At 42.7% G+C, this 16425-nt stretch overlaps 1 protein-coding gene across 2 annotated transcripts in view; it reads right to left on the reverse strand.

Annotated features, from left to right (window-relative positions):
* Positions 1 to 5787: 5787 nt before the first annotated feature.
* Positions 5788 to 16425, reverse strand: part of gabra3 (gamma-aminobutyric acid type A receptor subunit alpha3) — a 115399-nt gene continuing 104761 nt past the window's right edge. Inside the window, exons 10-11 of one of the 2 annotated variants that reach the window (XM_058076969.2) lie at positions 7790 to 7828; positions 5788 to 7639 (exon numbers count right to left, since the gene is read on the reverse strand). In XM_058076969.2, the coding sequence (XP_057932952.2) occupies positions 7271 to 7639; positions 7790 to 7828 (408 nt within the window). In that variant the 3' untranslated portion in view covers positions 5788 to 7270. The remainder of the gene's footprint in view (positions 7640 to 7789; positions 7829 to 16425) is intronic. The other variant, XM_058076970.2, reaches the window with a different exon arrangement.

A 16425-nucleotide genomic window follows, 5' to 3' on the forward strand; every position in this document is an offset into this window, starting at 1 on the left:
TATTTCAAATTCTCAAATAATCGTCATACATTTCCTTGTAGTAATTATGTTATGATCTCAATATCCCATACCGATATCAACCAACATCAAGCCGATACATATCAGTACCGATAATTATCGGACATGCCTACTTTAGTCCAGTGATATTTTGACATGATTCTTGTAATATTATGATGTTATCCCCGATATCATATTCATCTATGCTACTAAAATGACATTATTTTTGCTCATAATATCACAATATCACAACTTGCCGCCTTTTCTAGTTTGACTTCTGGTAAAATTATTTTTCCAATTATGACTTAATTGCACAGCTGCACGGTGGTCGAGTGGTTAGCGCGCAGACCTCACAGCTAGGAGAGTTCAATCCCACCCTCGGCCATCTCTGTGTGGAGTTTGCATGTTCTCCCCGTGCATGCGTGGGTTTTCTCCGGGTACTCCGGTTTCCTCACACATTCCAAAAACATGCTAGGTTAATTGGCCACTCCAAATTGTCCATAGGTATGAATGTGAGTGTGAATGGTTGTTTGTCTATATGTGCCCTGTGATTGGCTGGCCACCAGTCCAGGGTGTATCCCCCCCCTCTCGCCCAAAGACAGCTGGGATAGGCTCCAGCACCCCCGTGACCCTCATGAGGATAAGCGGTAGAAAATGAATGAATAAATTTGTTGTTAATGTTAAACATGTTAATGTAAACATATACTAATAAAGTGAAAAAATGTTTGTTTATAAATCCACAAACAGGCTTCCATGCTCAAACTATGACAATATTCCTTTTATTAACATTGAATCGTGGAAATTAATTTATCATGGTTGGGTCTGGAACCAATTAACTGCTACAAACAAGGGACGGCTATAATTGGATGAGCGATAATCGATTGGACTTTATTCTCGCACCGTGTTGGCTTTTTTCTGTAACTTAACTTTCTAAAATGGACAACTTTATTTGTTAAAAATACATAGAAAAGTCTCTTTTTAATATTTTTGACTTAATACTTCTAAAAAGTTATTTCTCTAATAATTTTATGACATTATTCCCATAAAATGACACGTTAAATTATAATATGTTGACTTATTCTTGTAAAATCTCTGCTGATTTGTTTAGTTAAATGATATTTTAGGAAACGTTTGGGACGCCCCACCTCTATGTGCTGCGTCGCTATGGTCGGACACCGGCCTCCATGGGCTGTATTTCTGCTGACCTTGGATGCAAAAAGGTCTGCATGACTTTACCGGGGGCGGGTGGGGTGGGGGTGGGGGGGGCTTCATCAAGGTTTATACAGCATGCGTAGCGGATCTGGCAGGAAAAGCCGACTCATAAAATCTGCATGTCTGCAAACGAGGCTAAAAGCACTTTGATAAGCTGGTCTGTGTAAATGAACATCACATCAATATACGGCGCTAATTTATGAAGGTGTTCCTGGGCTGGGAGTCGCTCACGGATGAGTACACCATTTAACCCACAAGAACACGGAGACCGCGTCCTACGTGAGCGTAATACCGTCAAGGCTGCAGCCGAGGATCGTTATTCATTCATTCATTTTCTACCGCTTATCCTCACGAGGGACGCGGGGGTGCTGGAGCCTATCCCAGCTGTCTTTGGGTGAGAGGCGGGGTACACCCTGGACTGGTGGCCAGCCAATCACAGGGCACATATAGACAAACAACCATTCACACTCACATTCATACCTATGGACAATTTGGAGTGGCCAATTAGCCTAGCATGTTTTTGGTACCCGGAGAACAATTTGGTATCCCACCGAGGGTGGGATTGAACTCGGGTCTCTTAGCTGTGAGGTCTGTGTGCTAACCACTAGACCGCCGTGCAGCCCCCGTCGTGCATTATTGACTCCAAAACCCACAGGTTGGAATTGGGGATTGTGTTCCAACGCGTTTGGCGTCTACTGCCTACCATGTTGGGAATCAGTTACTAGATTGTTGCCGGTCGTCTGCTACTAAACACATACGCAGTACAACAAGTGTACAAGTATTTACGTAAGTAAATACGTAAGTAATGCATGTACGTAAGTACAACACGAGGCAATAAAACACAAGAAAGAAAGCAAGCGAAGACCAAAACATGACCACGGAAACTACAAAATGTATTTTCCGAATATTCAAAGACATTTCATCTACAAAACACTAACTTATTGATCGTACTCGATCAAATGTGCTGAGGTAACGGCGGAATCGAATCATGTCCAGGTGTTGGCATCATTGTTGATATTTACAGCGTATTCGTACGCCTCTTGTGACAAACCTCGACCCCGACGTTGGTGACCCCGACGTAAAACCTCATCGTTCTCAACCCTGGATTATTCTCCTGCGTCGTCCCTACGCCCGCCTCCCCAAGGCCGCCGCCACCGTTTTATAGCCCTTTGCCAGGGTTGTGTAATTCTCTGTTGAAACACTAGGGGCGCTGTTTACCGACACGTCAACTCTTGATGACCTACTGCAGTGTTTTTCAACCTTTTTGAGCCACAGAACGTTTTTTTACATTGGAAAAATCTTGTGGCACACCACTAACCAAAAATGTTACAAAATGTCACCACGACCTCACACGTGCATCAATAAGTCTATGGGAGGAACAAGGTAGGTGTTGCCACACGGACCAATATTACATTGCTCTGCCAGTCTTTACACCACAGACACTCCACAGTAGCCACGTTTTTACATGACCAGTTTTCCTCTTTCCCAATGAACTTTCCCAAAACAATGGTATCCATGGAAAGGAATATTCCAATCTCTTGTCTACATGCGCCGTGAAAATCAACCAGAATAGTCAATAGGGCATGCCCAGTAAAACGTAAACATCAACATCACGTGATACCGGCTTCCCCGAGTTTTTCTTTCACTTGTTGGAATAACTCCGTATTGCCAGTTTTTCGTCTGTCCAGTCTTGAAATTTATTTTGAATCAAAAACAAACTTTGCTTAGTCCAGTGCCGATTGCTGGCCTCCATTTTTAAAAGTGAACAACGTCTGGATCTGCGTGTTACGTCATATCTGAGCATGCGCTAAAAGAACGCACCTGGGATAAATTTAAACAGGAAAAGATCAAATTCAATCTTGCTAATATTTTATAATTAAACTCGGGACATGTTTTTTATAGATATGTAGAAAAACGCATCCTGACAACTTTCCGTTCGAGCGGGTACAAGATACCTCAATCGGATTGGGGAAAGGAATATTCCACCCCTGTTCAATTCTTTCCGTTTGAGCAAATAAACCAAATGCAATTGGAATATTTGGGACATAATATTTGCAAATGATGATGAATAAATGTTAATTATAATAAGTGATATTGGATAATTCCTCACGGCACACCTGACGGTTTCTCAAGGTACACTAGTGTGCCGCGGCACAGTGGTTGAAAATCATTGACCTACTGCATTGTCAGCTTCCTTCATTGCAAGCGAACAATGGCAGTTCGAGACTGACGGCGGAGTGTTATAGTATGATGAAATCATGAAATGGCTGAAAATGCTGCTGATTTTTACGATTTTTATGTTTTATATTAATACAATAACAGCAGCAGGTTGCAAATGGCCCCCGGGTCGGACTTTGGACACCACTGCTTCCTTTCAGTTCCACCAGCCAAAGCAGAATTGTCAAAATGGGATTGGAATCAGAGGCCAAACATCTGGATCAGGACCTCCCCTGCTGGAACTGTCACTCTTATGTGGGATCATCGCCGCTGCGAGGCGGGCTTCGTGCTCAGGGATCGCCCGATTACGCAAAGTAGCGACTTGTCGCCACTTTTAGGACAGGTGATGGTGACTTAACCGACTGAGGTGTTTGTGTCATCCCGTCTCAGCCAGACGACTGTTCACCTTCCGTGCTGATGGGCAATTTTACATTTTATACCCGGTGCCCCCGACCCATACGTGGAATGCGGGTGGGGGGACACGGCCACATAGCATCACCAGAGTTAGCACCATCAGAGTGGGTGAGCTTGCTGTCCACACACGGTCACACCTACTCTGTGCCACGTAGCCATGTATGTGTACGGGAACACCCTTTTTTCCTGTTGGCTACACGGATCCTCTTTCATCAAAGTCCGGGATGCGGACGCAATTCCAGATGATACCGCATCGGCTGTGTTGAAATTCAGTAAGAACTCAGTAAGGCCAGACTGTAATGATTATTAATAACGGTCCTAAGGAAGTGTACTGCCTGCCCACAGTAAAGCTAGCCCGGAATGGCGGCGTCGCTAACGCATCCCCGCGTCCTCGCTATGTGTGCATGCATGTTAGCATACCAACTCTTGCCTTTGAAACCTGACACGCATGCTTGCATTTGACTACTCTACAAAACGGCAAACGGTCAAGATACAAAAGGAGCACTCAAGAGGCGACAGGGCCAGAGCTAAATGGAAGGAAATCAAACGCAACACACTGCGTCGCATCGCCGTCATATTATTCCGCCCCCAGCGACGGCGTTGGGGGGGTTTAGCGAGCTTTCTACAGTGGTACCCTTTACACAGACCACAATATGGTACTTTTGTCGACAATTGCCCCGAGGTGTAACCATGGCGCCACATTGACTGGCTGTGTAATAAAAGGGTCTGATGGGAGGTCATGTGACTGCTTGCCGCCGTCGATGCAGATGAGCAAAACATCACAGCACAAGCACACGCGTACGTACACTCACCGGAAACTTCATTTCACAGTCTAATGAGATCCAATACAGGGGCTGTACTCCGCCAAGACTCATTCCGGTTGGTCCATCTGTTCCTTATTTGCCGGCTGCTGCTGGTTGAAGGAGGACGGCCTCCAGGGGGACGCCATCCGGGATTCCAACCAGAGCCTCGTGTTCTCTTACCGGGCCTTACAGTGCCGCTGAGGTCAGTGTATGGACTGACGGGACTTTACCCGTGTCCCCCAAAGGGGCGGTCTGGTTGTGTGGTACACGTCGCTGTTTGGATATCCAGAGTTGGTGAAGGCACCTCGGCATGCGAACGCCGCGTTTTCTAATTGAAGTCTGGTGTGTTAGCGTAATACGGTAATACCTTTCGTATGGAACGGGTTTATACATCGCTCTTCTGTTGAAGTACATCCCTTGATACATCATAGCTTTTCACAAATAAATAAAGGAATAAGTATTGGCTGTTTGGTGCTATGCTATGGTCTATTATTATTCAAAACACATAAAAATGCTGTATTTTCCGGACTATAAGTCACACTTTTTTTCATAGGTTGGCTGTTCCTGCGACTTATACTCCAGAGCGACTTATAGATGAAAAAACTGTTTATGTTACATAAACACTGGACACCTTTTCTGTTTATTTTTTGTGTAGCTGAATAAGCATTGTGTTAGCATATTTTACACCTATTCAGCCTGTTCTCTATTCTTTTATTAATGTTAGAACTTGCCTTCCAAGAGGACGTAATGTCTGTTTTGGTCAAGTAGTTTTAAATTACCCGAAAAATGCAACTTATACTCCAGTGAGAGTATGGAGTAGGTAGTATGCTACCTAATTATGCAATTTTGGCCTTGTGCGGCTTATACTCCGGAGCGACTTATAGTCCAGAAAATACGGTATGAGCCATATATTATGTATTATATGATATAATCTCGTCACTAGGTGGCAGTAATGATATTAGCTTGACACTGCATGAAGTCATGAAATCAGCCATGGCATGTCCCACATGATTGAGTGAAAAAAAAAACTCTTCTCCCATTCCGTGTGGAAATGGTACATTTTTTGCTTTTGACACATTAACTTTGAAGCTGGGCTGCACGGTGGTCGAGTGGTTAGCGCGCAGACCTCACAGCTAGGAGAGTTCAATCCCACCCTCGGCCATCTCTGTGTGGAGTTTGCATGTTCTCCCCGTGCATGCGTGGGTTTTCTCCGGGTACTCCGGTGTCCTCCCACATTCCAAAAACATGCTAGGTTAATTGGCCACTCCAAATTGTCCATAGGTATGAATGTGAGTGTGAATGGTTGTTTGTCTATATGTGCCCTGTGATTGGCTGGCCACCAGTCCAGGGTGTACCCCGCCTCTCGCCCACAAAGACAGCTGGGATAGGCTCCAGCAACCCTCATGATGATGAAAAAATGAATGAATGATGTATCTTTGTGTAGACGGCCTTCATATGAAACTTTTAAATTAATTTTTTTAACCTCTAAATTTAATTTTTTTAACCTAAAAATTTAACATTTATCTCTAAATGTAATAATTTTGTAATAATTTTTTTAAACCTCTAAATGTAACATTTGTATTTAATCTCTAAATTCAGCGTTAGAAAATGAATGAATGAATTTGAAGCTAACTGGTTAGCACACAAGCGAGTTAGCAATGTTAATGTAAACAATGAATAACAGGAGTGTAAAAGTGACCGCGTGTTATTTCATGTCCACAGGGGTTTAATAATGTGAAAAAAATGTTGTTTATAAAGCCACAAACAGGCTTCTATGCTCAAACTACGACAATATTCCTTTTATTAACATTGAATTATGGAAATTAATTATCGTGGTTGGGTCTGGAACCAATTAACCGCTATAAACAAGGGACAGCTGTAATTGGATGAGCGATGATCAAGTCTAAAAACTCATCAGTGAATTGATTCGCTTTTAGTCGACAGTGGGAATTTGTTGTCAAAGGATCCAGGCTGGGCGGGATGGCCGCTGTTACCCGATTTTCCGGGCTATAAGTCCCACTTGGTTTCACTTTGATCATTTATTACCATCGATAGCCCGTCCAGAGGGCGATCCGGGCTAGCGACACCGAGGATGAAGAACTCATTGGAGTCAGTGATGCGGAACGAGATCGGGAGTTCGGTGAACTTTCTTATCGGTGACCTTGTACTCGCTGGATTGTTGTGTTAATTTGGGCCTCCCGGGAATGTTCTTTATGCGGAATAACTGTTCACTTGCCGTTCCAGATGACCCGTCTGTTCTTCCTGTCTGTCGGTGCCGTGAATCAAAGCGAAAATGGTTCCTTCCTTGCTACATCAGCCCCTTCGACTTCCAGTAATTCCTGCGTGCTAATGAACCGATGGCGCTCATTAGCTTGTGTGCAGGCAATAATACTTCTGTGTTAATATCACAGTATTGATGTTTATTGTTGCGGTTTGCAGTGGTGTAGAAGCTCACTGCATTGTACTAACATCCGCGTATTGGATCTCATTAGCTGATGCAGGAGAAATGTCCAGTGAGACTATTTACACACACAGACGCACACACATACACAACAAGGTGTTTCATGGTCTCCCGTAAAGCTGTCTACCCTCCATCCTGAAGCCATCAGACCGAGCAGAGATCAGATTCAGTTGAGGTTGTTTGTTTCTATGATGGTGGGCTTCCTGTTGACGTATGTGGCCCAGTAGCCCAAGTTGAAGATGAAGAAAAGAATGGGGAAAATGATGCGCGATATCTTGTCCACTTTGCTGACTCGGTTGTAGGACTTCTTGGCTTCTGTGTAGGGATCGTCCATTTTGTGTAGGTAGGCGGCGTGTTTGGCGGAGGCCCCGGCCCCGGCCCCGGCACCGGCCCCGACCCCGACCCCGGCAGCGGCACCGGCGCTCTTCGAAATGGTGGTTAAACCTTGGTCCTTTGCCACGTTGATGGCGTAGGTGGTTCCAACAATGTTGAAGGTATTATTTGCCTTTTTGGAGAGAGTTGCAGATTCTCTTCTCTGAAGAGGGAAGAAAAGAAAAAGGCAGCAGAAGGGTAGTCAGAGGAAAAATGTAGCGGACTCCACAATACTTCCATTTGAACTCATAAAGAGGAAATAGAAGCAACACCACGAGACACGACACACACAAGAGCAAAACAAAAGCCTAACCATATCGTTAATCCTGGCCATGTTAGCCTGAAACGGTTCCTGAAAAGAAAAGTAGAAAAAGAAAAAAAGTTTACCAGTTACATTTGACACGATTACTATTGTCAAATCTGCATCATACAAGGCTTGATGGCAGAAAAAAAGGGCAAAAAAATCATCAGCTGTAGGGGTGTCACCAGATGAGGCGATGCACGAGATCCGCTTTGACGTTACTTACGTATGAAAAAGCAGACGTCGGTACGCAGCAATCTCATTTGGTGTCTCCCAAGTCACTTTTCTGCACTCACCACACCACCGAGACAAAGACACCGTACGGCTGAGAAGAGGGCTCACTCCTTTCATGTCGTTGTTCTATGCAACAATACGCAGAGTGACCCCTCTTCCTGCCTGTTTGGAGGCCAGAGACGAGGGAAACAGACGCGCATGCCAGTATATCATTGATTACCATCGCGGACCAAGGACCCGCAAAACACTATTTTCACATTTTAGTCTCGCGAGATCTTGTGACACCCCTAAAAAGCTGTCAATTATTATTATTTTTTTTTAAAAAAGTGCTGAAATTGGAAGAATTCAAGTAGAGCTGGGATGGCAGGTGTGTGATATCGCTGACAGCTGCAGCACAGAGCATGATGTCGGCGGGGGTGGGGGGTGGAGCGGGGAAGGGAGGGGGTTTGGGCATGAAAAATAAGGGAAAATAACAATCCCTGTAGTCATGTCTGACAAATCAATGAGAGCAACCGGGCCTCTTCAGGCAAGCAACCGGCGATAAAACAAACACCACAAAGCCTGCATGAGGCAAAGGGGGGGTGGGGGGGAACTTCCGGAGGAAAAACCATGAAGACTATCTTTGACGCTGGAGGAACGCTTTTGTCTGTCTGTCAAGACTCTTATTTACCGAAGCTTAGCAGGACGTGATTTCATTATCCTGGAAACATTATCCAGTCAGTGTAGGACGGGGGCGTTCAAACTTCAATTTTGACACGTTGCTATTTTGTGAGCCATAAGATAAGAAGTTATACTGTTTATATTTCAAGAGAAACTTGTGAAAAAGCTAAACTTTCCCTCAACCTAATTTTCCAAAAATGTTTTTTTTATCATTGGAATACAACTTTGACCTCGTAATATTTGCACTATTCCAACTTTTCATTCATTCATTCATTCATTCATTCATTTTCGGGGAATGCTGGAGCCTATTTCAGCTGTCTTCGGGCGAGAGGCGGGGTACACCCTGAACTGGTGGCCAGCCAATCACAGGGCACATATAGACAAACAACCATTCACACTCACATTCATACCGGAGGAAACCGGAGTACCGAGGAGAAAACCCACGCATGCACGGGGAGAACATGCAAACTCCACACAGAGATGGCCGAGGGTGGAATTGAACTCAGGTCTCCTAGCTGTGAGGCCGTGCAGCCTATTCCAACTTTCTTCTTACTTTATTACAATAATATTTTGACTTCTCGTAACACAACTTTTTTTTTTTTTAATTTTCTAAAAATTAAGTTATTTTTTCTCAAATAATAATTTTACAACAAATACTTCAACTTTATGCTACTAAAATGACATTTCCCCCCTTGATAATATTAGGAGCCCTATTGGAAAGAATAACTTGACTTATTATTATGAGTTAGATTTTTGTTTATTATGAGGGCAACAATATCGGTATCTGTATCATTCAAAACTGCATTTTTCATCTTTATTATCCACATCCCGGAATAAATAAGTCAGCTGTCCATGCATACGCTGTAATTGCGCCATGCCCTGAGCTCCATTAGGGAAATGTGATTTTCTACACTTGCTTGTTATTGCTGCTATTATTTTATGATGAATTGAAAAAAGGGTCTCACGGCTGACTTTTTTGATGTGTTGCCTCGACTTCGGCTGTATTGCCATTGTGATAATGACTTGGGTTTATTTTGTTCTCTTCAATAACAAACCGGATGTGTGCTGTGGAAATAACGAAGGCTATGTACTATTATCATGAAATATTGATGTATTGCGCCTAATTATCTTTATTGCCATATTGAATGGCGAATGATGTATCATTTATTTTCTGTGCTGTTTTTGTTTGATGTGGTTCTAACTTGCTAGCACCAGCTAGCAAGTTTTTGGACTGGAAAAAGCCAAGCTTGAGTTTTTTGTATTGGATTTTCTATTCATGGCTGTGCGCCAAAGAAAAGGAAAGCCATCACTACGGCATCCTGACACGCTCAACCGTTGAATCCAACATTCCTGACTGAAATATTCCTGTCATAAATGCAAAGTGGGTCTACCAGAGGCAACCATGAAATGTAGTCCACCGTAACGGTCCTGAACCATATGCACGGCACTCAGGGACGTGGGAGTGGGGATAATTACATGTATTAAAATTGTATGTGATGTAGTGTTGTAAGCGTAAGAGTGAGAAACTGGAGTATCGTATAAAAGCCGAGTGGAGTTCTGGTACGAGGTCATTAAATCTGAACAATACATTCCCACTTAAACAGGTTGGTACATACATACATTAGCGTCTCACTGCTTTCATTTCTGCTTGGAGCCCACAGCTTTGGTTTTTGCTCTACTTTTTCAGCTTCATTTGACTTTCCTTCCTTCCTCCTGCCTTCACTCCATCTTTTTAATTAGCATAACTAATGTCCCTCGTTTCCGCTCCCAAATGCTTCATGGTGGATCTCTTTTGTGCACATTGCTCATCATGGCTTGTTTTGTTAAGTCTTATACTTAATGTCGGCATTCACACACAAATGGGGTCTGAAAAGGCACAATGGAGTCTTGGGATAGGCCGCTGTGGCACCATCGGGAACTCAAACCTGATTTCCACCCAATGCGAAGGCTACCTACACAACTCAAAGGCGCCTTTGTGTTGAGCTAAAACCAAAAATACTGTTCTGTGGATGAAATGAACTGTTATTAGCCCCAAAACATGTATATAGCATTTAAGCAAATTTTATTTATTTTTTTGTCATTTTTATTTTTATTAATTTTTTTTGCCTATATTAAGCATTTCTAGCATAAAATGACATACAAATGAAATACAAATATAAGGCATTCAGAAGGCGCATTAAAAGATGTTGTTATCGTATGTAGTATTCTAGATTGGTCACTAGGTGTCAGTAATGTTACTGTTATGTTGGGCGAGACACACAAGCACCAGACGTGGTTGCTGGTACAACAAGCTTTGATTGCAGGTTTGAACGATCTCACCATAGGTACAATAATCCCTAACCCGTAACCCACACCAAGCTAAAACTCCACTTTGAGCCCCCCCCATGTTACTTCCTGCCCCCCCGAAGATGATGACGGGACACATTTACAGTACCACACATAAGCACAAGTCTTATTCATGTCTCATTTTCTTTTATTATGTCGACTACATTGGCTAACAGGAACATAAAGTGACTATAGGGGTGTTATTTCATGTCTAGAGGGCTCTAGCAATGCTAAAAACCGTATTTAGAAGGTTGCAAACAGGTTTTTGGTGCTCTAACTATGAAAATATTCATTTAAAGAGGATGAACCAAGGATTACTTCACAGTCAAACCTCGTTTTTTGTCATGAATTTGTTCCAAATGATCAGACCCAACGTAAATCCAACGAATCCCTTCCAGACATCCAAAAATATACAAAACAAACACACGGCAAATTCAGTGGCTTAATGAAGCTTTAGCATGATTAGTACCTTTATTTTGGTTTGAAATGCTACTGTGAACCTGATACCATTTCTTTAGTTATCTGTACTGTACTGTACTGTACTGTATTGTACTGTACTGTACTGTATGAGTTACTGGCACCCGAATCATTCAAGCATGAATAAAGATACTAAATGGACCTTTATTATTATTATTATTATTATTATTATTATTATTGTTATTATTATTATTATTATTAGTAGTAGTTTGAGTAGTGCAAAATAAAGTCCAAACGTATGCGCATAATAAGGATGATTTAACGCTGTGGTTCCCAAACGCCCCCTTTTTGGGGGTCATGTGACATGTCTGGGTCGCAGGAAGGGACATCCCAGAGGATTCATGACGTATGTTGCGTGTGGCGCGGGTGGAAAAAAACACAGCTATGGAGAGAGGGAACAGGGAGGCGGGGGTAGCCGGAATGTAAAAAAAAAAAAGAAAATGCAAGCTGATTTAATGATTCCCTGGCTGGAATCTGTCTATAGTGTCCCGACTCTATAGGAACCATTATCCAGTTGGCAAACTCCAAGAGTCCTGATAACCGAACTCTACAAAAACTGGCTTACGAAAACCGAGGTTCCACAGTAGAGGCATAATAATATGCATCTTAATTGCGCCATGGAGTGGAAAAGCATTGCACTGTTGCCGCCATATATGGATAAACAGAGACATTGAACAATGAATGCAAGGTGGAGAAGAGTACTAAATGTAGATAAAGCCTGACAGGTTGCTAAGCTTTTCAGGCTTTTCTGTTTTTTCTGCAGTCCAATCAGGAGTTGGTATCACGATGACTTCAAGTTGTTGCTGGCCCCAAGACCGCCATCGACTTTCCTCCGCCAAAACAGCGGGTTGTAATAAAGTGAGGGGGCCCTGAAGGGGTCCATCTCAAGTCACTTTGGAGGCACAAAGACAAAAGTCGGAGTCTGCCCCGCGGACAGCCAATGTCTTTTCCGGGACATTGATTCCTTTTTGTATCAGAGATGGCTGACTCAGCAGGAAAAGCTTAATGGCGGCTATAACACGGCGCATGACCTTAATCGGAGCTACCTGAATGTCTTCTTGGCTCTGCAGTTCTTTACTGTCACCATCGGACAAAGTACGTATCATGTACAGTATATACAGTATGCTGTATACTTTCTACAGTATATACAGTATGCTGTATACTTTCTACAGTATATACAGTACGCTGTATACTTTCTATATTCTCACAGCCAGTTTCTTGTGATCATTAGGCCGGCCTTGGACACGCAATGTAAATCCAACGCTTTCACTGACCTTAACTTTGATTTATGCAAATGTCACGTCTTTTCGGAGTGTGATGAAACATCCCGGAGGCGAATGTACCACATTGTCTTCACGTCTTCAAGTGTGGGACGCCTTGTGACCGTCTGTCCCTCTCGAAGATGAGAGATGAGGTGTTGGCATATTTGGCCTGAAGGATTCGTACGTATGGTATAATATTGCGTCCAGGCTAGGGACGTAATGGTACACGTGTTGCCGTGTCCTGTTTTCCATTCCATGCTGGACAATCCACCTCATTGCGGTATATTCTGACCTCATATCCCCTTTCCCACATGGTCCACATGTATTCCAAGGGTGGGACGATCTCCCCCAGCGACACAGTCTATATCGAACAAAAGCAGTGCCATGTCCCCCGGTCCCCCTGCCTCCTGGCCCCGTCGTCAAGGTGCGGCGCACCTGTTTTTGAACACTACACCTCCGTAAATGTACAACGACAAATAACATCCCCCTGTCAAAGTATAGCCGAGGGGTCTCTTTTAGCCCCCAGCTTGTTTTTGGTCATCTCTAGTGAGATACAGGGGCGCAGCTCCTGGTCTAGGAAATTAGAGCCCTTAGCATCAGATATGGCCGAAAATGCCGATTGCTTACGTAGTTATGCCGCAAGCCTCTGCTTTTCTTATTGATGACGACTGCAAAATAAGCCACAATGGAGACAAAGCCAGCATTTTGATGGCAAAGCTGAGAAAACACGATTGAATTCTCATAACAAAACACAAAAATGGGGGTGATTTTTGTTTTCAGTGGAAATAAAAGTGATCATTTATCCCTTTCATTCATCATTGATATGCATTTTGTCACGTTGCGACTTGTGAGTTTTGCGGTTCGACCCCAGGATGCAGAGATAAGGACAGGTAAAAATGTAGGTAAAAATATATTTATATATGCTATGCAGCGGAATGACGCACTAACAAGTCCAACTCAAAACATGGCAATGAACCGACAAAAGGAAGACGCACCGGCTGAACTAAATACAATCAACAAATTACAAACAGGTACACGTAGAGGAGAAAGTAAAAGTGCCGGAACACAGGACAGACCAACACAGTAAATAATACAAAATAAGGGTATGAACTCGGAACAGAGGCAAAAAAGGAACTAAACGAGCTGTCACGAGGTGGTGAAGCCTGATCGTGACACATTTTGGATTAAAACCATTAAAATATGCTTAATGTTAACTTTTGGATGTCTGGGATGGATTATGAATGTGCTTTATTTCTTATTCATTGGCCATTCATCCTTATCAACTTCACTCAAGCTGCAACAAAAAATAACAACACATGGAACCCTGTGTGTACTATGGAAATAGTAAATAGTACACAGTACTATGCAGGTATGGAAATACACGCTGACAAAAAAAATGACGCTATTTTATGCTCATCTGTAACCCGCAAAGCATGCTGGGTAGTTACACGAGTATAAGATTTGAGTGTAAATTCTGTGTAAAACTGTCACACATTAAAATAATATCCATCAAACTGCTTAACGAGACGGAGACCAATTAGCCGAGGCAGTGACCAGCGTCACGCTCCGTCCGTCTGACATCACACGGCACACCAGAAAGCGGCTCCAGGGGACGGAAGAGGAGCCACCATAGAGGAGCCGCCCCATCCGCTCAAGCAGCTTTGCGGCGCCCGCGTCCCATTCCTGCCATCGTACACCTTAGCCGGCTGGAGGTGAGCTAATTAGCCCGGCGGTTAAACAGATTGTTAGTCAACCCGGAGGGAAGAACGCGCCATTGAAGCAGTATAACCTCCACGGCAAATGAGTCCACGCTGACTCCACTGCAGCTCATCATATCAGACCTAAAAAAGAAAGCGCCTGCGGGAGATGAAGTCATCCTTTGGTTCCAGTAGCTGAAACTCTGCTTCTGATGACCGAGGACAGTATTTTCCTAAGGTCTCATGAGGCTAAAACCGCCCCCGACCCCTCGTAGGCTTCCCTTCTACTGTTTATTTCCATATAAAAAAGGCCAAAAAAGCAGCCATCGGATCTTTCTGCTTTCCAGTAGTTCACTCATGTGGGGCAGCGAGGCCGATTTTAGTGTCGTGTCTCCTACTGTGACCCGCTTCTTTTTGATCTATCACGACAACTGCATGCTAAGCATCGCCGCTGAGAGCCAAGCGCGGGCTGATGCCACCAAGACGAGGCATCAGACAGACGCCGCCGTGTGCTTTAGAGTGGAGATCCTCCTCAACGATTCTTTCATTTCACTATCCCCCGCCGCGCTCCCCGCACTGCCGATCTTACCATCAGAAAACGCTGCAAAGGTTGAACAAGCAAACACCGCTAGTCTAGTCTAGCATCACCGGAATTGCTAATAATCAATTTCTGGATGCACCTGAAGTACTGCATAACAGTACACTTTGTACTATTATTACTTATTAGTATTAACTCACAACCAGACAGGACGATACGCCAGATTGGATCTACCAGAATGAGGCAAGATTTGATTAAAGTTACCTTTTCATTTGACTGAAAAATAACACAGAACACATTTACGCTAATTGACATAACTGTGTACATTTTTAATGAATAATAATGATATACATTACCGCTCAAAAGTTATTTATTGAAATTCAGGTTGTTCAAGTCCAATCAATAGATTGAAAAGGTAAACAGGTACGTGGTGAAGTGCCAGAGGTGTTTCAATATAGTTTAATTTCATTTGAACATGCATCAGATTACAATTGAGTGCATCCCATAATCAGTTCCCAGTTCCACATGTCCAAAAGGAGTAGGAAGAAGCAAAGCTTATTAAATCCTACCCCTCCATCTGGTACTTTTACAATCACTAACTGTTACATTTGTTCACTTCCTGCATTCCTAAAATAATTTAATTATTTTTATTTTTATTTTTATTTTTATTTTTATTTTTATTTTTTATTTTTATTTTTATTTTTATTTTTATTTTTATTTTTATTTTTATTTTTATTTTTATTTTTATTTTTATTTTTATTTTTATTTTTATTTTTATTACTTATATATTATTCAGGTTGTCCAAGTCCAATCAATAGCATGAAAAGGTACACAGGTATGTGGTGAAGTGCCAGAGGTTTCGGTTAAATGTTGTGGAATTGGCTTTGGGACATGTACAGTATTTTGTAGTATTATAGTATTATATTTATCACAGGCCATTCATCTTTCACTATTAAAGACAAATGTTTTTATGAGTTGTTAGAATCCATGTTTTAGCTCTTTCTCATCACATTATTCCCTAGTGCTCTATGATCCCCGTTCCGAGTGGCCCCACGAGGGCCCCTGGGCCACACTTTGGACACCAGTGTGTGTCCGGCAATACTCCGGAGCGAAGACTGCTGGACACTTAAAGGAAAATATGCAGATAAAACTACCATATGCAGTAAGTACTACGGCTACATTATATTAAAACTGCATTTGTGTGTCATTTAAATGCCCCCTGACATGATTCATTAACTTCGATAAATATGTTATATATTGTTTGAAATTCCAAGTTCTACATTGATACCATCGGGTTCAGTATATTTTTCATCAAAATAGTCTTTGTGCCAAAATATCGTGTTGCTGCTGGATGTTCATGATTTCTGAATGATGCGGTCAGTTTTTTTTTTTCCAAAAGAAGATTGTTTAAGGCAAAAAAGCAAGTGCAGAGAACGAGAATGAGAGACAGAGAAC

This window comes from Doryrhamphus excisus, linkage group LG1 (assembly GCF_037039965.1).
Source record: "Doryrhamphus excisus strain RoL-2023G ecotype Guam linkage group LG1, RoL_Dexc_Guam_v1.1, whole genome shotgun sequence".
NCBI classification, from domain to species: domain Eukaryota; kingdom Metazoa; phylum Chordata; class Actinopteri; order Syngnathiformes; family Syngnathidae; genus Doryrhamphus; species Doryrhamphus excisus.